Source organism: Psittacula echo (genome assembly GCF_963264785.1).
Source record: "Psittacula echo genome assembly, chromosome: 1".
In the NCBI taxonomy this organism is placed as follows: domain Eukaryota; kingdom Metazoa; phylum Chordata; class Aves; order Psittaciformes; family Psittacidae; genus Psittacula; species Psittacula echo.
In genome coordinates this window covers 67,996,362-68,022,217 of record NC_137735.1, presented here as the reverse complement: position 1 = coordinate 68,022,217, position 25,856 = coordinate 67,996,362, and the positions used below count along the sequence as shown (strand labels likewise).

Here is a 25,856-nt window from a genome sequence, read left to right as displayed (position 1 = left end):
TCCAACCCCCGCAACTTTGAATGAGTGTTCAGTCTTTCCTCAGGAATAAACACAAGAAATCCCCTAACAGATCCTCACCTTCCTGAAAGGCAAGCCACAGCATTCCTTCCCTAGCATTATTTCCCTACAGCAGACATCAGACTAATGCTAAAGAATATATGCAGCAGAGAAGGATTAATAAAAACATTCAATTTTCTAAGATACAACAATTTGCCAGATGGAATCAGAAACTATCTCATAATTAAGAACTCCCTGCAGTGACCATTCCTGTATGCCAACAAGTAAACTAATGTTAGTTGTAAAGAAAGCCACGAATCACAATCAACTGCATCTTCCAAAGTGAAGCCTGACTAAAGGGAAACACCTACAATGTGAACCTGGATGCCTTTGCTAATGACTAATGAGAGGTATTAAATTACAGGCTGCCACAGACACCTCCCCTGAAAAAGCCCAGCTTTTAGGAAGGTGAAGACTTATGCAACAAACTACTAACTAAGGAGAAACCAACAGAGCCCTCTCTATCACTCAGTAATAACTCCAAACCCATCTAGAAACACACGCTCTATTTTTATTCCTACTTAGTGAGCCACAATTTGTAAAGCTATGAGCATAAATTTTCATAAATACGTTTAATTTCTCTTTCCACCCTGGCTTAATGAACAGTTAGACATCAGAGCCATTACCACCTTCTTCTCCTTCCCGTCTCATAATAGATTGCCCTCTGAGTGAGTTTTCATATTTCTCATTAATATTTATTACACTAAACTCTAAACCTGCCTACAGGTGTGAGAGTACTGAATCTAATCTCTGCCTGGAATGCACCATGCTTACCTATACGGTCTGTTCCAAGCCCTCAGACCAGATTACCTGGGAGTTACTCTGCCTACCTAATATCTAGAGAGAATATTACGTTTAACTCAAGTTTCACACTGCAGGAGAAGTGTTTTCTGGCAAGAAATTGTTGCAATATTTGCTAAGGGGGAAGGTGGGGGGATGGGGGCTTTTTTCCAGTGCTGTTTCTCAGCTACAGCAATTAAGGAAAAATAATTATTTATTCCAGCATAATTGAGGGGCGGGGGGGAGGGAAGGGTGTGCATGAAGAAAATCTGGTCTGAATTTCATAGAAAGGCAAGATCATTGAACCAACTGTGAATGCCAGCTGGATTTGAGCCGAGCATTCCAGATATCATTAAATATAAAAATAAACTCTACAGGTCTGTCTTGATTAAGAAAAGTGATGCACGGCAGACCATTTCTACTCTTGTGCTACTCCATTAGGTATCCGGTTTTATTCCTACAAAATAACCAATGGTGACTCATTTTTCAAGACTTCGTTATACACAGAAGCTTTGTGCCATGTGGGTCTGCAAAGAAGTGGCCTAGACATATCTGTCTACATCCTAACACAAACGTAACTGGCAAAAGGCAAACAAGCCACATAAATGTTTCTACATTCATCTGTTGCATGTCATAGTTTTCCCATTTTTCCCACAGCCCAATTTTAGAAAATCTATTTTTAGTCTATCAGAATTTGATCTCTTTCCATGATCAGAAAGAAAAGGTTGGTGGCAGCTGAGATTTGCTGATGTTTTCCTAATCACAGAATCTGGGAGGAGGGGAATGTATGTGAATATATATATATATATATACAAAATATACTCTGCACTCAATATCTAACTCTGAAGAGCAAAATCTAACTCTGAAGAGCAAAAGAGAACAGAGTTCTTTCTTACATATGTAGCTACAAATTAACAGTGATCAGGGTATTTAAGCAATCTTCAGCTAAGCACTTTCCAATACGGTCCACCAGGTTACACTTGGCAAACTACACTTAAATCATTCCCAAGATGCAAAGGCTGGTTTTTTTCTACAGAAAGTAGCATTTACTAGCAGATATCGATGGACTGCTGTATCAGCAACAGTACCAATTACATTTTCATTAGGTAATCATAGACTTACATTAGCATTTGGGGTAAAACCACACATCATGATGTATATCGTTACACAATCTTTAAGCTAACTGTTCATTTCAGTCACTTCAAATAAACACAACCTCTAAACTTGTTTCTTTGTGCACCTCCATGCAATGTGACAAAGCAAACTTATTAATCAAAACCAGTGACCCACACTTCTTATTCACTCTGATCAGTGGTGTATCCCAGGTGTGCAAGGTACTTCCCAAGACAGTCACAGGCTACTTGTTCCAGGAATTACTGGGAAAGGTTAAAACCTCTTAACTTCCCCTTTGCTTTCTGCTGCAGCCAGAGCTGTACAATGGGTAAAGTAAAACATCTGTCAAATTATTTCTTTTTTTTTTTTTTTTTAATCCCCACCTATACCCCATTTCTTCAAGGAATTTGGCTATCAAGCACCTTCATATTCCCCACCCACGTCCTTCGAAGGATAAAGAGCTACCAGAACCAGGTCTCCAGCAAATCTAACACAGGCTTAAAACTCACTGGCGATGGAAACATGTCTCAATCTGCACTGATTTTATTGTAATCTATACAGCTAAATAATAAGGAGGAGGTGGCTAGATAAAAAGATGCATTCCAACAAGACAGGCTAATAGATACTGAACAACATAACTTGGAAACCTGAACTCACCTCTACTAGTACTTTAAACTCTCTTGGTTACATTTGATTTTTCTCCATGTAAGAACATGAAAACTAGCCATTTAACAGTCCAGGCACTGAAACTAAGTCTTAGGAGGCAGTATCAGCATTTCACAACCCTCAAGCCCCTCTGCCCATTAACACAAAACTTAACATTGTAGAATGAAATCTGGGGCACTACTTTTGAATTTAAACAAATATTTCTTTTGTCACAATGTCTGCACTCTAGTTATCCAACTGGGGTGAGGGGGAAATGCTTTTCAGAATCTTCCACCAAAGCAACTTTGCATTTGTAACACTTACTAAAATAGTAGATTATCAGTTTACAATTCCATTTCTACAGGAACTTCTGTAGTTTACTTACACATTTTGTCATTTCTCTTTGTTTGTGACACTTAAAATGACAAATGATTCTGAAATTGCCTTGGCAAGTAAGAAAACTTTCCATTATGGCAACTCATAAAACTCAGTTAACTTAGGTAAATAAAAGTAATCAATTTACCCTCATTAGCAAAGCAGTGCATTCATTAGGTCTCTTTGCTCTGAAGACCACAGCGGGCACCTTCACCACCTGGCAGCTGAGTGTGGACAAAGCCTGTTTGATCTGGAGTGGAAAAAGCACAATTTTCTCCTACAATTTCAAGCTAAGGGAAAAGTGACAAGGAAGGTCAGAGCTTGGTGCCCTTAGTTAAAGGGAAAAAAACCCCAAAACACATCTCACCAAGGTCTCACTGAATCTTAGCCCAGTGGAAATTAAAAGAACAGAACTGAAAATTGCAAAGAAAGAAACCAATTTTATATCAAGAACTGTCATTATGATACAAAATATTCAGTGGTCATGAATATCTCTGGAAATCACATATTTGTGCAGCATTGTCATCTCAGTTATATTGCTAAACTACTCAACCCCTTCCTTAGAGTGATACAAGATGCATGTTTTAAAAAAGCACAAAGGAAGATGTTTGAACTGGTGAGCACAGCAAAGGAAGTGCAGATGGGTATCAGACAAACTGTAAATTACTTAAAACAGGAGGGTGGAATAAGTGTAGTGCTAAATGGGAGAGAGAAGGACTAAAGCCTCAGCCTGTTTCCACTTAGCATGAAGGCAGAATGGCTGATATAAATCAAAGTGATTTAAATTGCTGATTTTAATCAGGATTTAAATTATCAGGCAAGAAATGTTGATCTGAATAAATCAGTTGATGGCATTTTGGGGTTTGTAATGTTTTTCATAGGGAAGAGTCAATTCTTACTGGTGGTAACTATTAAAACATGCTACTTGGCCACCCCATATGTCCTTTGCATTAACACAAAAAACTCTCTGCATTAACACAACAAAATACTGTTTTTTAAATTAACTTTAAAAACTACCTTCAGTGTAGCTGTTATGCAAGAATAAAACTTTTCAAATCTTTTTGAATTTTAATCTTTTTCAAGAGAAATACCAGTTTTATAAATTAGTAGATACCTTGTCTTTTGCCCTATGGGAAGTAGAAATCTCCAGCTCTCTCAACAATCAGCTTTCAGTCTTACATGAACTAACCGGACTAAGTAAACCAATGAGGACTCCATGCCAGTACTGGCACAGAAGGCTCCTATTGCCTTGGTTATAAATTTTAGGACCCCCTTGTTCCAGATTATTTCCATAATGTCAACCTTTGCGGGTTCAATTTCCTATAAAACTTCAGTATAAATATGGCACTCAGCTGCTTTTTTGTGGTTGGATTATGTCAACAGGTGACAGTAAGTTTAGTCACAAACCATCTTATTTTCACATCTCAAATTATGCTTTAAACACAATTTAAGTTAATTGAGCTCACAAATGTGAATTATTAAGAACTGGGCAAAAATAAGTGTTTGAGGTTAGTGATTTTTATCCACTCTCATTTGAGAGGGATGTTAAAAAACATAAAATAAAATCACATGCCAAACAAGGGCCTGAGCAGAGAAATGGAAATGAGCCCTTATGACAAACAACTCATGAAAGAATAACTGCAGCTGACATATGAAACAAACCCCCCTCATCCATCAGTTTATTCTGGCCAGCTTTGATTTCTCTTTTTGGAACACAGACAGCAAATAACCAGAGGGACAACAGCATAACCTCAAAAACTGTGGGAGGAAGAGCTCTTTATGGACCTGAGGAAAAGGGGCATGAGGGTAAAATATTCTAAAGCTCAAGATCTTGTCTCACCATTCAAATTCCTTCTCAGTAGGTGAGTTATATGGAAATCCAGACAGAAAAGTGCATGCAAGGGGTAGTGATGCTGCTATTAGTGTTTCTTCACTAAAACAGGGACCGTGCTACTAGAAATGTGAAAGAAACCCTTCAGAGAACTCTGTAGCAATCAACAGATATGGCATAATCTTAGTCTCCCTGTGTCCTTTGTCAGCTTGTAAGGAACAGGACCTCTCACGCGTGCAGAGAAAAAGGCAGCAGATCTTTCCTGTATCTAACCTAATCTATTTTACTAAGTACAGCAGCAGTTCTTCAGCAAAAAACACAGGTTAATTGCTACTATTATCAGCATAATCCACCTTCCGTTTATTTCTTCTGTCTTAGTGACTTCCTTAAATGAAAAAATACAATCAGAATATGCCGGGTGGAATAGGAAAGGAACACATCTTGCACAGTATCTCTTTCAAAGTGTTTGCTCCTCCACCACAAAACAGTTCACTGAACAGCTGAATTTTAGCCCCAGAAGGAAATACTAGTACTTTGGCCAGTACTTTGATTTAATAAATTACATTTTAACACCTGGAGCACATCTCAGTTGGATGGTCACCAACAGCACGTATTATTTCATGAAATAATTTTTGAAAAGGAGACATTTCAAACATTAACCCCAAAGTATTACCTACCACCTTAGAGAGGCACTATAGAAACACACCAAAGCAAGGCAATTTGAATTAACATCATTATGTTCTTAGTGTAAAGGTGAAGCTGGAAGCTGCTCCAGGGCCGAGTGCCAGCAGAGCCATATACAGGAGACACACACCATGTTGGGCTGTAGCCCAGCACAACTGCATCAGCAGCAGTGACCAGGCATGTAAGGAAGAAGCCCAAGCTAAAGCCAAACAGATCTGACCAGTGTCCATCTGAACAGGCACTTACAGGACTGTGCACATGCTGGCAGCGTCACAGGACTACCTGACAGAATGACCTTTCAGCTATTTTTCATTTCCTTCAGCTTTCAGAGAATCATAGAACCATGGAATGGTTTGGGTTGGAAGGGACCTTTAAAGCTCATCCAGTTCCAGCCCTCTGCCATGGGCAGGGACACCTTCCGCTAGACCAGGTTGCTCCAAGCCCCATCCAACCTGGCCTTGAACACTGCCAGGGATGGGGCAGCCACAGTTTCTCTGGACAACTTATTCCAGTGCCTCACCAGCCTTATAGTGAAGAGGTTTATACTCTTTCTCTTGTCTGATGATTTCCAGCTGTGGGTAAAGATTAAATAATTACCTAAGCTAAAGAGCAAAAAGAGGTGATAAAAAACCTGTCTTCAAATTAAGATTACCTCCTTTTACGTAAAACCCAGCTCTTGCTTGTGGGCTGTTAACCAGCAATGAATAACAGGAAGAGTGCACATCTCCTGCCTCCTAAGCCTTCTCACAGCCCTGCCACCAGCTGGACATCCGGCTTTATGTCCATCTGAGATGGTGTGTGAGCTCAGGTCTCATTCCCAAGGTTTTTCCCTGCACAGAGCAGGATTTCTGAACTTTTTAATTGTGGGAAAAGGTTCCAGATATTATACAACTAGCACTTTGTTTTACATCTTTCACTTTGTGAGAGATCTAAGTAACTTATTTATTTCCCTTATCTTGTCTTTTAAGAATAGACTTAATTTCAGTATTCATATTTGTTTCGGTTAATCCTATAAAGTAGCTGATGTACTTGCTCATATGAGCTATTTGGTGCTTTTAATATTAAAACATGGAATAAAACAGCTTTTGGATGCTCTTGTTTGTCCTCCAGGAGAAAAAAAAAACAAACCTGAAATCACACAAGTGCGTGGATCAACCTAGAGCTCAGTGCATGCTGATCAGAGACCAGCGAAGTTTGGCTTCTCCACATTGTCCTTCTCCAGCTTGCCCAGCAGGCTGGGGTGCTCAGATGGACCTGAGATGACAACAGGGAACAACCAGCCAACACTGCAGCCTTCTCATTCCTTTCTCCCTTGCGTTGTTGGTGGCAGGAAGTGGCAGATTAGTGTCCTTTTCCCAGTACTTCCTCATTTGTCAGACTATCACAGACAGGAGTTACTGCTCAAGAAACACAGAGGTGGCATCGCGTTGATAAAAGGCAGTCAGACAAAAAAAAGCCTGCTGGGTTTTTTTTTTGCCCATCAGGGTCTCCACTCCACGACAGGCTGTGCAGAATTGGTCCTTCCAAGTTGGTGGCTATTCACCACAAAAACTCAAGACATACATTTTTTGGGCTGTCCTGAAGAAAAGCTGCAGCTGTCATTAGTGTGTGGTAGTCAGAATATATTTCTCCTAACATCACACCAAATGAAAATAGCTTCACATAACATCACTGGGAAAGACGCCGCCACTTCTCCAGTCCCACACATTCTGCTCAATGTGATCACTAGACTACAGTCCAGTTTTCACAAAAGCAGTGGTCTACCTCACAGTAGTTTCAGCCAAAAAGAATAAAGGCAACATTAAACAAATCTTTAAATGCAGTCTAATTCTGAAACTTCATCTCCCATATGTAAGCTGTTACCAAGATAAATCCATATGCCAGTAATAACGGGCACTGAATTGAAGCAGCTAACAGAACCCTGTTGCAGAAACAGATAATCGTGTTGTGGGTTTCCCACACACACACACACTTCCTTTGGAGGAATTAAACTAACTGAGCAGTGCCAGCATGAAAGGCCTTTGGAGAAAAATGGTTTTGGAGGAAATGAAGACTTTTTCCAATCACATAATTTTCTCGAAGTGTCAAAGCCCTCCAATTCTTCAAACTTCCACCTTACAAACGGAAATTAAAAGTATGGTCCCAGTTGTCAAAACACACATTTACCATAAATAAATCCATTAGTCACTGCAAGGTTCTCTCTATATGAATTATGCTCTCTTATGAGCAATTTTGGTGTGAGGCTACTGAACTGTAAAGACTAGCTGTACGCCTCTTCCCTGATACTTAAAAAGCTAATGCAACATCCTTTGCTACAAAGACTGATAGCCTTTGAGCAGTATGACATTTATTATTATAAAGTACTTGGGAAAGTAAGTTTTCTTACCAAAAACTAAACCATCAGAAGACATCATCTATGCTGAATGAAACCAATCATATAGTGACTGCACAGGTATGAAATGCATGTACAGGCTGACTGTGAAGAATTGGAGAGACAGTATTTATGTGCTTTTAGGCCAGTTACACCCCCCAGACAAATAAAATTTACACACAAACACTGGGAATTCTGAAGATTTGGGGCTGTTCCCCTTGGAGGAAAAACACAGGCACCAGCCAGGGGAAGTAATGTTGGTCTGGTTTGCACTCACAAATCCTTGACTCCATTCAGAGAGTACAACTTGATCCCACAAGTGTGGGGACTATAGGTGAGAAATGACAGCTCTGGTTTTCTAAATTGCAAAGTTTAGAAAGAAAACTTCTATATAGGGAGTATTCGAAAACAGAACCAGGAAGCACTAACATCTGACAGAAAACAGTTGTGAAGAAAATAGTCTATAAATCTCCCAAATCTAAGCAATGAACCTGTTTGGAGCAAGTTTTTAGTGCAGACTGCCCAAACTCAGCTTATTACAAGAATTAGTGTAGTTCTTCATGCAAGTGTTGGGTTCTGCATGTTGGTAGTAGCTTTCCAAGATATATCTCCAAATTTGTTACAAATATTACCGCAAAGCTTCCACTTCTGTCTCCATGGATATCTTTTACTTTATTTCTTCTCTCACACTTTCTGTGTCTCAAAGATGAGCTAAATGAAGTTAAATGACCCGTTTAATACCTCATTATACAATCTCTTCACAACATAAGAATAAAAGATTGATTTATATTGATATTAACAGAACAACAAAAGGAACAGAAGCAATGCATAAAAACACAGCTATCAATAACAAGAGAGGAAAATAAGCACACTATTACTTAAACATTACCAAAATACATGAGACAATTCTAGAGTTCCAGGAGAAAGAAAAGGGTCTCTCACAGTTTGGTGCATTCTACGTGTGAAACCTGATGGATTTTCCCATGTTCTTGCAACATAAAGCATCTTTATCATTCTCCGTCTTTACTCCAAGGCCAAACTCAAACTTCTTGCCATGAAGGCAAGTAACATTACCTAAACTGAATACAGATACTTCTCGAACAGTTAAAACTCCGTGCTGAACACACACAGTCAGCTACATATGTCCTTCTGCCATCCCCCTCAGATGAAAGAGGACAACTTTGCAGTGTAAGCTTCCTTACTGAAACTCCAGTATTATGAATGTTTACTGATTGAGGAATGTTGGTGTTACGACTGAATCACGAAATACTGCAGATAAAACTTAGTTTTGCCAACTACCCACACAATCCAAGCCTGCAGAAAGCATAGTTTTGGATCATACAAATCCTATTAAAAAGCACTGTGAAGAGGTTTTAAGACATCCTTACAGAATAACTCAGTTCTTTTGCCTGGGACAAGAACGACCCAAATTGCATAGGTCTGATGAAATATGGCACTAATTTTCAAGCTGACCTGTTTAACAGTATGTGAGTCAATTAACCACCCCAACAATCTCAAGTGCTAACCACCCGCTTCACACACTATGGCATAGACATGTCTGCTCAGCCAGCAAGAGGACACAATTATAACTATGGCTTATTGCATTATCAAGTGCATAAATCTTCTGAAAATCCTGGTTGTTTGGTGCTGTAGTTTGGCCTCAGGAACAGAAGCTCATTCCCTCCCCACAAAAATATGAGACACTACCACTCAAGAGACACGAAATATCTCATAGCTCTTTAGTAATACAAGGCCTGAAATGCACTCTGCAGGATTTCTTTATATCCATCAGGAAAAATACAGCCAGATACTAAACCACTGGACATAAAATACTTTTCACTTGTTCTACTACTTTTGAGAAATACACGTTGCCTCCTACCTACCATAGCCATCAAGTCTGTAAATCGGTTTATATTGGTAGTGAATGTATACATAGAGGGGGGAAAAGGTACCGAAATGTAGCTTGTTTAGCAAAGCAAAGCTAATTCTTCAGAAGAAAACCCCACATCACTAAACCAACTTTAGAAACATGTAAATAGGATTTGGACATAAATATCTTAAAATACACGTAACTATTACTAAAGTATAAAAGGTCACTTGGGCAATGGCTTCCACATAAACTGCTGTAGTCTGCTGGTGACTTCCAAGGAATATACAATAGGTAACTAAGAAAAGGAAGCCTGCTGTCTGCAGGCTTACACTTGCCAAACGATTTTCACTCTGGCAATCGTTTGTAGTTTTAGCTGAGATAATTTTCTTCCTAGTAGCTGGTGCAGTGCTGTGGTTTGGATTTTGTCTGGGAGCAATGCTGATAATGCACCAATGTTTTAGCTGTTGCTCTGTAGTGCTTACTCTGATCAGGGACTTCTCAGTTTCCCATGCTTTGCCAGTGAGGAGGGGCACAAGAAGCCAGGAGGAAGCAGAGACAGGACACCTGACTCAAACTAGCCAAAGGGGTATTCCACACCACATCACATCATATCATGCCCAGGATATGAACTGGAGGGAGCTGGCTGGGAGCCACCAACCGCTGTTCAGGGACGGGCTGTATATTGGTCAGCAGGTGGTGAGCAACTGTATCATCCATCACTTGTCTGTCTTGGGTTTTATTCCTCCCTCTCTTTTTCCTTTTATTATTACAAGAAGCTTACTTCATTTCAATTATTAAACTGTTCTTATCTCTATCCATGGGTTTCAAACCACCATGGGCAGGGGGAGTGAACAAACAGCTGCGTGGTTCTTAGCTGCTGGCTGGGGTTAAAGCACAACACATAAATTCACTATCTGTGCCACTGGAAAGTGTTTAGAATTCCTCAAATCTGAGCAAAGCCAAAATAAAAGAGAGAAGGTCACCACCTAATTTAACAACAGTGCAGTAAATCAGATAGCATAACACACTGTAATGCTTCGATGGATCAAAAAGCAAGAAAACAACTCCAGAACGACTGATTTGCCATATATTTGCAGCCAGCCGTAAGCATGGCCCTATTAAAAGCCCCAACACCAAGCTCTGGCTACTCAAGATAGCAAAGACCGAGTTCACTACAAGGACCTGTGCTCTCATTGACTAGCTGTGGCCAGCACTTGATGAATCTCAAGCACATGGGTAGAAATAAAGCTCTATTCTCCAGCCTGATTCAACAAGTCCAACACCCTCATCTGTATTTCTGTCCTATTACAGCTGATGTCTGCTTTGCTCCAATCTGGGTTCTGTCCATCTCCTGACCCAGATTTTCTTCCTGTCTTACCATCTACTTCCTTAGGTCTCTGCACTTCTGATGCAGCACTTTCTTGTTCCTCCTTCCAAACTGGAAAGAGTTGACAGTGCAGAGAAGGCAAACTTTCTTACCCACCACTCCTGGGATGAATGGGACAGCAGTCCTTGAAAGCTGGGAGGAGACACTTGGGGAAAGACTGACTGAGACCCTGCTAGTGTAGGCAGGAACACGCTCTGACCATGCTCTGGGCCCCCATGGGCACCTTTCAATCAATCTATCAGGGCTACAAGAAGGTAGACTAAATGTTCAGCACATGTTAGCAAGGAAACAGTAATCTCATTGAAACTGTACTTCCCTACCCTCAACAAGTAATAAAGTAGCTAATCTCTCCTCTGTATTCCCACTGCTGCAAGAGGGACCACAAATAGCAGACCACGATAGGTAATTCAGATGTACCACAGTTTCTCATTGTAATAGTTTCAAGAACTTCCGAAAAGAGCAGGGGAAACAGTGTATTTTCACCTAATCTGATTCTCAGATTAAACAAGTAAACCCCTTTAGGCAAATTTCCCCCCAGGTTTCCAACTAAGAAAAAACAGTTTTGAAAATATAAGCAACTGAAACCTGGATTTTTGTTTGCATTTAAGAAGTACTACATGGCCTTAGGAAACTTTATCGTGATCTACATGTGAGTGCAACACACAACCTCCAAGGGCAGTATCCAGACAGTTAAGTTACAAAACTGTGATAAACTGCAATAACATATATATTTGACTTTCCCATCTGCACTCAGGCTACTAATCCATTTTCACTAGGACAACTGGAGAGACAACTACACTTGGCATTCTACCTTTTTAAGCAGAAACTGGCAAAACTAACCAACCAAAACAACCTCCAACAAGAGCAGCAAAAAAACCCACCCCACAAACCCCCCAACCAATCGAAACAAGGGCAAAGGCAAGAAAAATACCCTACCCAAAGTGAATTCTTGAAAAAACTGTCAATGTGCATCATAAAATAAACAGTGTACAGATCTTGTCTAGAAAACAAAAAATTACTTTTGATGTTGCACTGATACGAGCCGTATACAACAGCTGCCATTTAGTTTCCTCCCTTCATAACAGGAATGACAACTGATTCTCAGCTGAAATATTGAATTTTAAAATATGTAAGATCTATAAATTTGTAAAAAATGCATCTTCAATATGAAGTATTTTATATATTTTTAATGCTATGTTTCTTTACAGAGCTCTGTGTGTATGACTGAAGCACTTCAGTTAAAATCTGATATTCTATTGTTATTTGAGGAGACCAGCCCAGTTTGCTCGTGCCATTACCTTTATGGGCAAGCTATCCAGTCCAAACCTGCTCTGATAAGCTCTTGATGTGACTTTACAACATATGCTCACCATGTGTTCGCTATCCACAACATATAACTCACAGATCTGGGAAGTAATTTTGAAACCAGAAGCAATGTCTCCTCAAGTAACCGCTAGTGAAACTTGACATATGGAACACACTGTGTTAGAAATACCACTATTGCTAATACTGTTGTTTACCTGTTGTGCTAACAGGTTGGATTCTAACAAGTCAGCTAATTCCAAAAATAAAACATCTGAGAAAGGGGGGAAAACAAACAAACAGAAAACCCCACTGAACCGCCCATCATTAACTTAAATCACACGTGCTAATCAGCATTTGGAGCTCAATTTCACGAAAAATCCATTCAGAGATTTGTAACTTACACCATTTTCACTAACCCTCATATTACAAGGCAAACTTGCCAGAAGTTGCTCCATCTGTGATCCTCCCCTCTCCCCCAGACTACTTGAATAAAAATTATTCTCATATTGCCCAGAGTTGGATTCTGATAGAAGGAAAAATAAAACTCCATGCAAGTGTCTTTATTTTGGACACAGCAGCTCACTCAATATTACTTGTAAAGAGCACTATGTAAGTCAAAGTATCCCGTTCCATGAATGGCTTTTACATGGGCCTTTCACAATAATTTTACCTAGTCTGTTATTCTACATGCAATTAAAATAAGTGTAAACATATCTGAGTAGCCTGAAAAAAAGTGATTACCATACTGTAAAGATCAAACAAAATCATGTTGTTTCCTTGTTTTATCAGAGACATAAATAAATTTACCAATTTTCAGAAGGATATTTGGAAAAAAAGAAATACGAACACAAGCACTTCTTTTCCCCCTCACAGGAAGGGGAGTGGTCACCTACCTGATACAAGTCCACACTGCAGCCAGCACATTTCCTCTGGACTAGACTGGGGTGAAAAGATGTTCTCCTCAGCCCTCTTTACATTTGGATCATCACCTCATCCTTACAAGTATCTGCATCAGTATTCCCAAAGACACTTCCAATAATGCTCTGTCTGGTGCTCTATAAACTGCTTGGGCATCTCACTCCAAATTAACTCCAGCAATGCACCACACCTACTAGACTTTAACTGGAAGCCACTGACCAGAGAGCTGGCAGAGAACAAGGGCAGAATCTCAGAGTATAAGCAGAGCTCACTCCATAGCCTGGCTGATGTGCTATCTTCTGCCTCCCTTTTCTTCTGTTCCCTCTTCCCCAGCACCACGTTGTACAGTTTCACCTTCCATGAAAAAATAAACACAGTTTTTCTCCTAGACAGGTAATTTTCTTACTAGTTCAGCATCAGTACAGGACCACAGCACAGAAAGCAGGAGACCACCCCATTTAATGGCAGCAAATCTTTAACTTGCTTCAGCTGACTCCTCTAAAGAACCCTAAGGCAGTAACATGTGAAGAAACCAGAAAGAGGTTAACAAGCTGGGTTTTCCAGAGCCTGGAATGTTTTCAGTACCTGCATAATAAAGTTATTCTATTGTATGCCAGGAGAACACAGATATTTCATTTGGATAAACTACTTAAAAGACAAGTAAACATAATGTGTTTACACTGGCTTTAAGTAGCACACAATTTTAGAGCAAAAAGAGAGTAACAGACAAGTTCGATGTTCCCGAGGAATCACTTTTTCAAGATATTTGGTATTTTGACACAAAACTAAAAACACAAAATACCACGTTTCTTGTATTCAAATATCTATAGCAACTATAAAGAGAGATAGTCTGTGCCAAGTTCCCAGAATCCCTCTCTGGCTGTAACTAGACTGTCATACACTTCATCACAGTAATAGGTGAGGGAGAGGTGAAGCTTTTAATGACACTAGTCAAAAATCAATTTTGTTTTGCTATTCCGCATTCACAAATCTCCATTATCCCTACCCACTGCTGGCATTCCCCACGACAAAATGTTACTGAGAAGGGCAGTAAACCCTAGTGTGAAAATAAAAGGTTTTTTGTTTGTTTTGTTATAAAATAAATGAAGGAGAGAAAATAAATGGCTTTTTTGTTCATTTGGTTTGCATGATGTGGAATATGTATTAAAAAGGGTCAGAAAGAAGAAGCCCCAGTCAGCTGTCCTGGGTGAAAGAAAGTAAAGCCAAATTCTTTCAGGTGAATATTCAAACCTGCAGCAATCCAGCCCTTAAACAATCTTTTGGTCTACATAGTAGTTAGCACAAATTAGAAAAAGAGATAGCAGTGCAACCTCAGCACAGCATCTCCACTGTGACTGGAATACAAAGACTGCAAGCTCAGATCAGGAATGTGCAGTGAGAGAAGGACCTTCAGATTATTTTGAACCATTACTTCATACCCAGCCATGGCCTATATGCCAGAATGCTTCAGTCGATTTGGAGCTCAAACAATGTGGCCACGGTTTAGCTACAGAATTCCACAGTCTTCTGTATGAGTCCACTGAAGTCTTCAAAGCTACATTACCCGCCTCAATGACAACTAGATAGATGTACAGTGAATGGAAACACCGCTTGCCAAAAATATCATTAAAAATCGGTTATTTAACATCAGTGGCAGTTTTCCCTGTGCCACCTCAGTTATGCACTGGAATGCAAATCAAAGGAATTAGAACAACAGCCACCAGCCTCAGACACAAAAATGAACAGCAGCAAAAATCACAGCTGAAAAGTAACAATCTTTTTAGCAGTCTAAAGACAACTACTGCCAGCCTAGGCGGTCGCATTTTAAAGTCACTTTCTCAAATACTACCGCATCTGTAACCACAATATTCTACATCAACAGAAGTGGTAGGAAATGCTACAATTTCTCTTTTGGTGAAGTGCTGGTCTACGCTCCTTGATGTAAGGAAACATCTTAAATGAATAAAACACTCCAATACTTTCTAGAACTCTTCCAGCATCTCATCTGCCATAACCACCTCACTTCCTCCTTTAGATTGAACACAGAGAAGAAGTGCCAAAACCACACAGTGGGTTAAATGAGCTAAAGAAAAGAGAGTGAAAATACAGAAAATGGGTGCATATAAGTTGTTCATAAGCTTATCAGACTATCCATCCTCTTTCACCATCAAAAGTGATCACAAATACTTTTACTTTGTCTTGTAGTGGTGTTTAAAAATCCTGTGTGTATGTACTAGTTTATATAAACACACATCCATAGGCATATTGGCTTCTTGTTGTGATAACATTGAGGGTCAGAGTAAGGTTAAGGACCAATTCTATGCTCTTTTCCTATGTACACAATATCCAAGGACATTTGAACACACCCAAGACTTTCACAAGCAGCATAAAATGGGTGCAGAAAAGCTACACCTTCCCTGCAGCACTTAAACTTAACAGCTGTTAAAGCTGCTCCTCTGAGTCTAAAACCAGAGGAAGATTAAGTTGAATTGGTTTATTAAACCCAAAATGGTCCTGTATGGCACATAGTTAAAGCAATGTAGGGAGGAGCCTGAAGTGTGAAGAAGGGAGGAGGAGAAGCAGCACAGCCCAACAGCCCCACCTTCAAACAAAAATGCAGCCCCACCAAGCTTCAGTTGTTGAGAACCATGTAGAACATATAGTTACAGACTCCTATATGAAAACTTTACAGAAAGGGGCCTCAATAAAAAAACAAATATGGGAAAGAAAATCCCTGAGCCGCTATGTGTTTCTGCTTATTAGCTTAGTTATTCTGAAAATCGTAGATTCAGACCTCTTTTCTACTCCCTGTGTGCTGTGGTTGTGCAGAACTAGCAGCCAGCAAACTACAATAAATCATTTTTGGTACCAACAGCACTGCAGCCTTAGCAGTTACACAGAGCTACAGAAAATGCAAAGTTCCTATCGGTGAACACACTTCTCTCAGGTCAACTAAAGATTAAAAGTATATCTCCTCCACAATGTTAGCAGATTGTGGTGGCAAACAAAATCAATACAAAAGAGGGAAGTCTTGAAAGAAGGCAGCTCAGCCCCTTCCTGTAAGCACTAAATTTCAGCAGCTGCTCTCTTATTAACTACTGCAAGTTTAAAAAGACATTTTCTCATAACCCCTATGAAACTGGGTTTCAAGTACTGAAAAAGTAAACAGGAGCAGTCAGTGCTGACTTTTGAGATACAAGCATTGTGAAACTGAAGTGTGTGAGGGGGGGAAGCAAAAGAGTAATCAGTTACATGACTTTGTGATTCACCATCTTGTACAAACTAGGAAACTAAATACTTCAGAGTGCTAAGCCCCCCCAAATTCCCAGAGTGTACAAGTACATTGCTTATGTGAACAGCCTGTGAGATTCAGAGTGGAAAACTGATTACAGGTTTGTAACTTCAGCCAGAGATTGTACCTCACGCTTCAATTCATAAAACAATGCACTCGAAGGATTCCAGTCAGCAGTTCCTGGCTGTCAGACCTGTCCTTAAACCTCTGCTAATTCAAGCACATCAATATGAATTATACATTATGAAATAATATGCAAACAAATGTTATATACATGCAAGTGACTGAGTAAAACCAAACTCTGACTCCTTTGTTACTTACAGATTCCCCTGTCTCTGCAGTCAGGAACAGAACCATGTGCACTGACACCGGGTGCTCAGGTAAAATGTATGCTATCAGGTGAGCATGTTTTAACTATTAGTTCCCAGATGTTTATCCTGGGATAAGGGGGAAGTTTCACAAGAGGATTAAGGTGTTGTAAGACTATGCTGCCCAAGGGAGGGACAATCAAACGAATCATGGATCCGATCCAGCTGAAAACTAACCCCGAAGAGGAAAAGAAAGAAATGTGTCTGTCCTCACCTGCTTGGTGAACTAAGGGCTAGTATTAGCAAAGGAAAGCAGCAAGAATATATGGGCAGGAAAGACAAGACTTCCTCAGTGGTGGCAGCTCAGGTTCACATCAGCTTAAGCCACTTGTGAAGCCTTAAGCTTTAGGTCAAACTACTGTAAATTAAGGTTAACCTAAATGCAACCAACTGTCTTAACACAATCACATGTTAATGGTTTTGGCTCTGTGCTAGCAGAATGAGTTTTGAATACATTCCAGCCAAAGTTGCTCTTCCTGAACTTGACAGTGCCTAAAACTTCACTGCAGGAATTTCAACACGTTATTTGGTCAATCTGGAGCTCAGTTTTCACTATGACTGGCTACCCTATGTCAAAATAGAATCACAGAATCATAGAATGGTTCGGGTTGGAAGGAACCTTAAGGCTTATCCAGTTCCATCCCCCTGCCACAGGCAGGGACACCTTCCGCTAGACCAGGTTGCTCCAAGCCCCTGTGTCCAACCTGGCCTTGAACACTGCCAGGGATGGGGCAGCCACAGCTTCTCTGGGCAACCTGTGCCAGTGCCTCACCACCCTCACAGTAAAAACTTCTTCCTAATATCTAAACTAAATCTCCCCTCTCTTCAGGTTAAAGCCATTCCCCCTTGTCCTATCCCTACCTGCCCTTGTAAAAAATCCCGCTCCAGCTTTCTTGTTGGCCCTTGAAGGCATCAGAGGCTGCTCTAAGGTCTCCCTGGAGCCTTCTCTTCTCCAGGCTGAACAAGCCCAACTTGCCCTGCTCTGGCTACGGCTTGTAATAACCACTCACTATCTTGTAAAGGGGCACACTTTCTATCAGAGCATATAAAGGTCATTAGAGGCTAGTAGCGCTTGAAGTGAAGAGTCTCTCCATTCCTTTCAGTTTGCTAAACTGAAACCTATTGTGCTGCAAAAAGACAAGCTGCAAAAAGAGGTCAACACAAAAACTGCTCATCCTAAAGGACACTAATCACACAGGAGCATCAAGCGTGAGCTGGTATGGAAAGAAGCAAAATGGGAGAGGCTGTGGAATAAGAGAGACACAGAGATACACCCTTATAGGAAGACAAAAATAAAAGGGGTTACACGATGACTCCTTCTATGATGCATATGAAAGGGAAGGAGCATTGCTGGCCTGGGATTTAATTTTGGTATCATCCCAGTTTTGCATTTACTACAGACTTTGCCCCAGTGTGAGCAAGATCAGACAGCTTATTAACTGAAGAGATGCTTAATCCTACTTAGTCATCAGGCATGAGCAAGGGCTACAGTATTTGACCTCTTGTGGAAAAGAAACACCTGAAAAGTCATCTCTCTGTCTCATCTTTGCAATGCTAGAGAAATAGATATTTCCTGTAGTGTAACTGATCAACTTCTGAGCACCTGCAACGTAAGTTAAACAGCCATATTGCACTAGAAAGAACACGAGAAATGCATACAGGTTTATGAACATGCACACACGTACATATTAAATACAGCAGGTGTTAAACTTTAAAAATCTACTCACAAGACTGCCAGCATTCTTCAGCATTCAGTTTTATTACCCACATTATCCAGGAAGCACTAAGACCAACTCAGATGTTACACTTTTCACTCCAGGTACCTTTTTCAACAAAATAGGAGAGCCTGGGGAAGAAAGGTGGAATATCTGCCAACAAGGAAGAGATATAACCAGCTTTCTATAAATCTGATGGTGTCATTCTGTTGCTACACAAAGCAAGCTGTGAGGACTGGCCTGCGCACTTCCCTTCCCTCAGGTACAAGGGCGATGTGATCGATACCTTCCATGAGGCAGTGCATTAGCCTGGAGTAGTTAAAAAGCAGTATTGGAAAACACTCTATTTACCAGCCGTGTTTTCTGTAAGTTTAAACTAATTTGGAATTGGCATAGTATGCTTTGGCAGGGTAAGAAAAAAGATGATCTAATAGGTCATTTCACTTCCATCACTAATTTCTGTGAGCTAAATAACCTTTAATGTTTATGGTGTTTAAAACTCAATTTCCCAAGGAGCGGTTTTAGGGTTAGAAATGGTCACTATGACAGCAGCTATCAAACCGATAAAGATGATAAATAAGAAAAGTCCTGAAGAGATTTTGAAACAGCAAAAAAGGAACTCCAGCCCCATTATACCTCACAGTATCTGAGCAAAATTTATTTGCTCAGATGTAAATAAATGTGCATTAGAAGGTCATTATGGTAATTACAGATGTAGTGTTGGACCAAAAAAAAACCAATGAAAAATGAACAGTGGTGTCATGGATAAGAAATAGAGGTGACATAACTTGCAATGTTTATTATATATTTGCCTATTATATACTTAGCTATTTATTGTATACTAAATATACATTAATTATTTTATATATAAAGCTCATATGTGTATATACACACACACTATCTATGAACCACACACAGTAACATGGATGTGGAGCCAGAAGACTCTTACACTGAAAAGAGGAAACAAGAAAGCAGATTAGCTCACAAAGAACCAAAGAACTGACATAATGTGCTGATATTTCCTGAAAGCATCCTGAAGATGAGCAGCAAAGTTTTGGATGGGCTGCATATTTTCCTAATACTTCCTTTGAAAACCAAGCTGCTCCAGCATTCTAAATAATCCAGCACAAAGGCACAGAAAACAAGTTTGACTTTTGCCAGGTTAAACTGGGGTTGGGGAAAAGTGGTCCTCCCAGATATATTTAAACAATACGTTAACTTTTGTACGTGACAGTATGAGAGCAAACTAGTTCTGAATCCCACTGCTCTCCTCAAGTAGAACAGGTTGAAAGAGCTATAAATCCAGACATTCCAAACTTCAGCAAGTGAAACCTTGGTCTATAACAAGACACAGATTCAGAGTAGATCAGCAATTCATGAAACACAGCCAAGCTTCTGCTCCTACATTGCTTCTTGAAAAAAGGCTCCCATTGATGACTGCCTGTCAGTTGACATAGAGCCCTCAACAGTAGAAAGTGCATAATCCCTTTCATGAACTCAGGGAGCGAGGGTGTAAACTGTGGGGGTGGTGACAAGGAGCATGGCGCAGACCAGAGAGCTTGTACTCCACCACATGAAGAAAATCAGAGTGTGTGTCTTCAGGTACTCATCTTCTAGAGACAGCTTTTACCCAGCCTGCTGAAGGGTACCTCAGCACGTGTGTCAGCACCGGCTGCTGGGAGGGTTTGCTGTCCCGACCTAGTACGCGTCTCCCCTCCCTTTTCAGCATCTCTCAGTTTCAAGAGGGACACGCACACTGAACATACTTCCCTTTGTTTTGCCCCGATGAAGAAAAATTAGAAAGAGCATTTCTTGTGATCCACATTGTATTTGTTGTCATTGAATCCTGATTGCTTCATTCTCAAATTGTGTGGTTTAATAATCTGAGGGAAGAATTCAATAATGGTTGTGTGTGAAGAGTAAAGCAGTAGCAGACCCAAACGATTGTTCCTCTATAAACCTCTCAGCTGGAGTTTACCAGGGAATAAAGGGAGAAGCACCCAAAATGCGGTTTACTGTTTTGTCATGCCAAAAGAAAGTGTTAAATGAATTTGAACTGTTTTGTAAATAAAAATCATGATGCACGTAAACAGCAAAACTCACCAAGCTTCTATGATCGCTAGAAATGAAAAAAGTTTCTTCTTTTTGTACTCAAAAATCATAAGTGTCTTAAAGAAAACATTTTTCAGTTGCTTTAAAAAGGGCAATTTCTCAGGTTTTGAGTATTACTTTCATGTACACATGAATGCTCCCTAATGTTTTAGACATCAGACAAAAATTGTAATTACCACTCTATGAGTGAAACAAAGCAGATAATGTTTCTAATTTTTTTCTTTTTTTTTTGCAACACTTATGTACACATTCTTAAAAAAAAACAAACCAAAGTTGATGGAAATGGCTCAGGTTTTTAGGAAGTATTAGAATGTCTCTTTTTAAGAGGAGAAGCATAGTGCACATTGAGTACATTTAAATAGCACGGAGACCAAAGCACACACATTCAGTCAGGGTAAATTTCACAGCACACTACCCTTCAGTTTGGCTACTCTTAGCTCCTGGAGTATCCCAACCTGAAACAAATTAATAACACCAAGAGCTGAAAGTGCATTTCCTCCTTTTGTTACTTTGTTTCCACAACTTTCACATTATAGCAGGGCTGTGTGTCTCTGTCCTGGATCTTCAAGAGCAGGTCAGCAAATCACAGAACGGTTTGTGTTGAAGAGACTTTACAGCTCGTCCAGTTCCAACCTCCCGCCATGGGCAGGGACACCTTCCACCAGACCAGGTTGCTCAAAGCGCTGTCCAACCTGGCAGGGATGGGGCAGACACAGCTTCTCTGGGCAACCTGTGCTGGTGCTTCACCACCCTCATAATGAAGAACTTTCTAATACCTAAACTAGATTTCCCCTCTTTCAGTTTCAAAGCATCCCCCCCCGCCTTGTCCTACCTCTACTTGCTGTTATAAAAAAAAAATGAGCTACTTCACTAAAAACCCTGGCCTTTAATGCTTTAGGATAAGGTTTGGGAAGAAGGGGAAAGGACAACCCACAGCTAGCAATGGCCCAAGGAGCTGTTCTGAAGACGGATGTGTACACAGTGCACCACAGCACTTCCCTGGAGCCAAGTAATCCTGAGGTCTTCTGAGCCTCCAGTCCCTTTCCTGTACCTTGTGGAAATGACATGAGATGTGGAAAGGTATCTGAAGACCGTTTGGCTGAAGAAAGATAGTCCCTGCTCGTGGAGTTTGACTAGTTACTGAGCTAGGAGTAGACGTGAGCCAAGGCAAAGCACTGCGGTGCGAGGGGCACCGCGGTAACCGTGCGTTCAAAAGTCCTGCGGAAAGGCAGAGCAATATGGTTGTGCCTCGCTGCTAACGCCAGGAAAGCAACAAGATGTCAGTGAGGTTTTTCTGCTTCCTGTTTGCAAAGCGCGCACACACACACAGGGCCCCCCCCAATCCCCCCCGCGCTTTGTGTGGCTCCAGCCGCCGCTCCCTCCCTCTCTCTCTCTCTCTCTCTCCCTCCTCTCGCCGCCGCCGCGAGCCCTGCCCGGCTCCCCGCCCCGAAGGAGGAGGCGGCCCGCCCCCCGCTCCCGGCCGCGGTACCGGGGGCTGCTCCCCGTCGGGGGGGCCGCGCTCAGCTTTTGTTTGCCACCAGCGAAGGAACCCCCATCCCCTCGCCCCGGGGGCAGACAAAGCTCCCTGTAGGGCTCTGAGGGGCTGAGGGAAGGGTGCCGCCGCTCGCGGGACTCCGCGGCGCCGCGCAGGGGAGGAGCCGGCGGGCACCGAGCCGGCACCGCGGTCGGGGGAGGACGGGCCCGGCGCGGCTCAAGATAAACACAGTGCTCCCTCCTTCCACACACACGGGGCAGGGGGCCGAGGGGAAGAGCCGCCGCCGGGACGTCCGCCTGCCCGCCGCTTTGTCACGGTGACACCCCCCGCACCCCCCCGCGGGGCCCGGCGGCAGCTGCCGCCCTGCAGGACCCTCCCGCGCAGCGGGCGGGCGAGAGGGAGGGACGTGCGAGGCTTGTAAACCACACGCTGCCGTCGCACCTCCCCTCCCTCCCTCCATCCATCCCTCCTCCCCGCCGCCCATTGTGCGCCCGGCAGACGGCGAAGACCAGGCTGCCCCGTGCGCACCCCCAAGCACTGGGCACCCGCAGCACAGCCCCGCACGGCCCGGGGCGGGGGGACACGCCAGGACACAAACACACGCTTTTTCCCCTGCTAGCCTCCGCCGAGCGGCCGCGACCTGCTCTAACCACGGCTCCAAGTGAGCGCGGGGCCCGGCTCCCCCCGCACCTCCTCTAATTATGCATCCTCGGTGCAGCCTGGGAGTGGGAAACTCCGCTTCCTACTTGCCGCTACGCTCCAGCCGGCTCAGCCCCCGCCCCCTTCCCCCCCTCCGCTCCTCGCCCAGCGCCTTAAAACCCACGGAAAGTTTAGGAAGCGATTCAGCTGGGGCTGCCGCTCGCGTGGGGCAGCCCAGCCGAGAGAACTGCCCAACTTTTCTCATCCTCCTGCTGGCACCCCGGCCCGAGGAGCCGACTTCCACCTCCCTCCGCCGCGGGATTTAGAGGGAGGGCGGCCAGCACAGCCCGTCCGCCCCCCGAGCGGAAAAGCCGTTGTGAAGCACGCACACAACCCGTCCGTGGGCTCCTGACAGCCCGAGGCTCGCACCCGGCTCCGCTCCTTCCCCTAGGGCAGCTCTTCCCTTCCGAGAGAGATGGGGGGGAAAAAGTTTGTCCGCTCCCCCCGCCCCTGCCGTGAGAAGTTGCGGAGCCTCCCAAGCCCCCCTCTCACCCAGCCCGGCTGCCCCTGAAGTTGAGCCGAGAACCGGTTCCCCCCTCCGGGAAACCGGGGTCCACCTACAGCTCACCGCAGAGCGGACAGCCGCCCCCCGGGCCGCATCCCCTTACCATGATCAGAGTGTGGTTCCTCTGCTCCGCCGTGGCTGGCTCGGCATCTTGCTGCTGTTTGCTCTGTTGCTTGCAGCCGCCGGTGCCGGTTTTCTTGGCTCTCTGCTCCAGGGTCCGCTGGTAGAGGCTCACGGTGTCCCTGCGCTCCAGCTCCAGCTGCTCCGCCTGGGCTTGCTGGTACCTGCTCTCGCAGTTGACATGGTGCCGCCGGCAGCCCTCGATGCGCTGCCTCAGCCGCTCCACCACCGTGCTGTGCTTGGGGACGCCGCTGTTCGCGTTATTGTTACTGGGAGCAGCGGCAGGAGGGCCGTGGGGAGCGCTGCTGACCCCGACACCGGCCCCGCCAAGGCTGCTGTTCAGGTTATTGTTGATGCAGATACTGCTGCCATTCGCGGCGGCAACGGGGGCTGCAAAATCCCCCATCCTCTTCCCCGGGCACACTATTTTGGAAGAAGTTTTTCCCCTACCCTTGGCACACACACAGTCTCCTCCGGGGTCCTGATGGGATACTTTTGAGAGAACCGGGGGGGAGGGGGCACCAGCATGTATCAGGGAAACAGCGATCCCAAGCAAATGTTTCTCTTTCCCCCCAGCCAATCCCTCTCGAGAAGCTCCAAAACATTAAAAAGAAGGGGGGGGGGGGGTAGGAGGAGGGAAATAAAGAGAGAAGGTGCTAAAAGGTTATCACCAGCAACACAACCAACGAACACACACACACAAAAAGCAGCACAACAAACTAAGCAGCAGCAATTCGGGTAGCAAACTCCAGGAGATATCAGACCAGCTCCTTTCCTCCTTTTTCCTTTTCATAATCCATTATTTCCAAATAGATTCCGGGAGATTTCCGGAGGTTTCGCTCAAAGCCTTCTCTCCCCATGGATAAAGAGCAACACGCGCGCCCCTCCGCCGACACACACACACAGAGCCACATCCACAGCCGCTCACACGCGTGTTCGCGCACACGCATCCAGGCACAGGCACACACGGACACACTCACTCGCACTCCCTGGCAGCAAGAGACAGGACGAGCCGCTTTCTTATTGTATTTTTCCTTCTAGAGAAAAGTTTGGGTGTTTATGCCGCACCGTGTTCGCAAAGTACTTTGGCTGCTGAGTTGCATTTCAACAGGAACCTAAAGAGCAAATCCTCGGGCTGGGGGAAGTAAACACATGGACAATCCGGGCCGAGCTGGAAGGAAAGGAAAAACAATAAAAAAGAAAGAAAGAAAAAAAAAAAAAGTAGAGCTGTGAAGTCTCTGCAAACCGCCGAGCTGATAGAGCCTAACGCTTCGCTCTGCTCTGCTTGCTGCTGCTTCTCCTGCCACCATCACAATGATCAAATGCTCTCCTCCTCCACCTCCTCCTCCTCCATGCCAGCGGAGTGATATCAGGACAGGAGCGCTCAGTAAACACCGCAGCAGCAGCAGCAGCACCACCACCAGCAGCAGCAGCGGCAGCTTCTCCAGGCCGGGAGGCAGACCCGGGGACAAGGTGCAAAACCCGGCACGGACGTCGCCCAGCAGGAGCGGACATGGCGCTTCCCCTACAGCGCCCAACGCTCCGCTCACGCCCGGCGCCGGCGAACACGACACGGCACGGGTCGGCTCGGCACGGCACGGGTCGGGCCGCCACCTGCCGCCCCCTGGGCTCCCCAGCCCGGGCGAGGCGAGCCGCAGCCTCAGCGGCCCGCAGCCGGAGAGAGCACGGCGGCGGAGGCTCGGCGCTGCGGCGGGGCGCGGCGGATACCGGGCGGGAAGAAGGTTAAGGGGGGGGGGGGGGGCAGCGCCTCGGGTGAGCGAGCCCCGTGCCTCTGTACCGGTGGGGTGCGGAGGACCTCCGGAGCCCAGCGTGTGCCGTGTTTCCCTGCCGTGTCAACTGTTGCATAACGCGCGGGAGCGGAAAGGGGAGACCGGGCTGAACTTTCTATTTTAAACAGCGGCAGAAACATGACACGTCGGGCAGGAACGTTTTTCCGAGAGAGCGAGCTAGCGGACGGACGGCGGCTGCCTCCGTGCAGAGCGCGGGTGATTCATGGATCAGGAACAGCATCCCGGGAAGCGACTGCTGAACCATTCGGCGAACAAAGCTACTGCTCGCACAGTTTTAATTGATGGGGATTTTCTAACTAGCACCATAAGATGTGCACTTCCAATTCTTTATTTAATTCTTTTTCTATTAAGCATACCTCTGTGACCCAGAATCATCTCTGAGAGACACCCTTGTTCTGTAACA

General features: G+C 43.7%; 1 protein-coding gene across 1 annotated transcript in view; it reads right to left on the bottom strand.

Annotated features, from left to right (window-relative positions):
• Positions 1-24,111, bottom strand: part of MAML3 (mastermind like transcriptional coactivator 3) — a 248,318-nt gene extending 224,207 nt beyond the window's left edge. The window contains exon 1 of the mRNA XM_080624429.1: positions 23,626-24,111. Within this exon, the coding sequence (XP_080480555.1) occupies positions 23,626-24,048 (423 nt within the window). The 5' untranslated portion in view covers positions 24,049-24,111. The remainder of the gene's footprint in view (positions 1-23,625) is intronic.
• Positions 24,112-25,856: the final 1,745 nt, after the last annotated feature.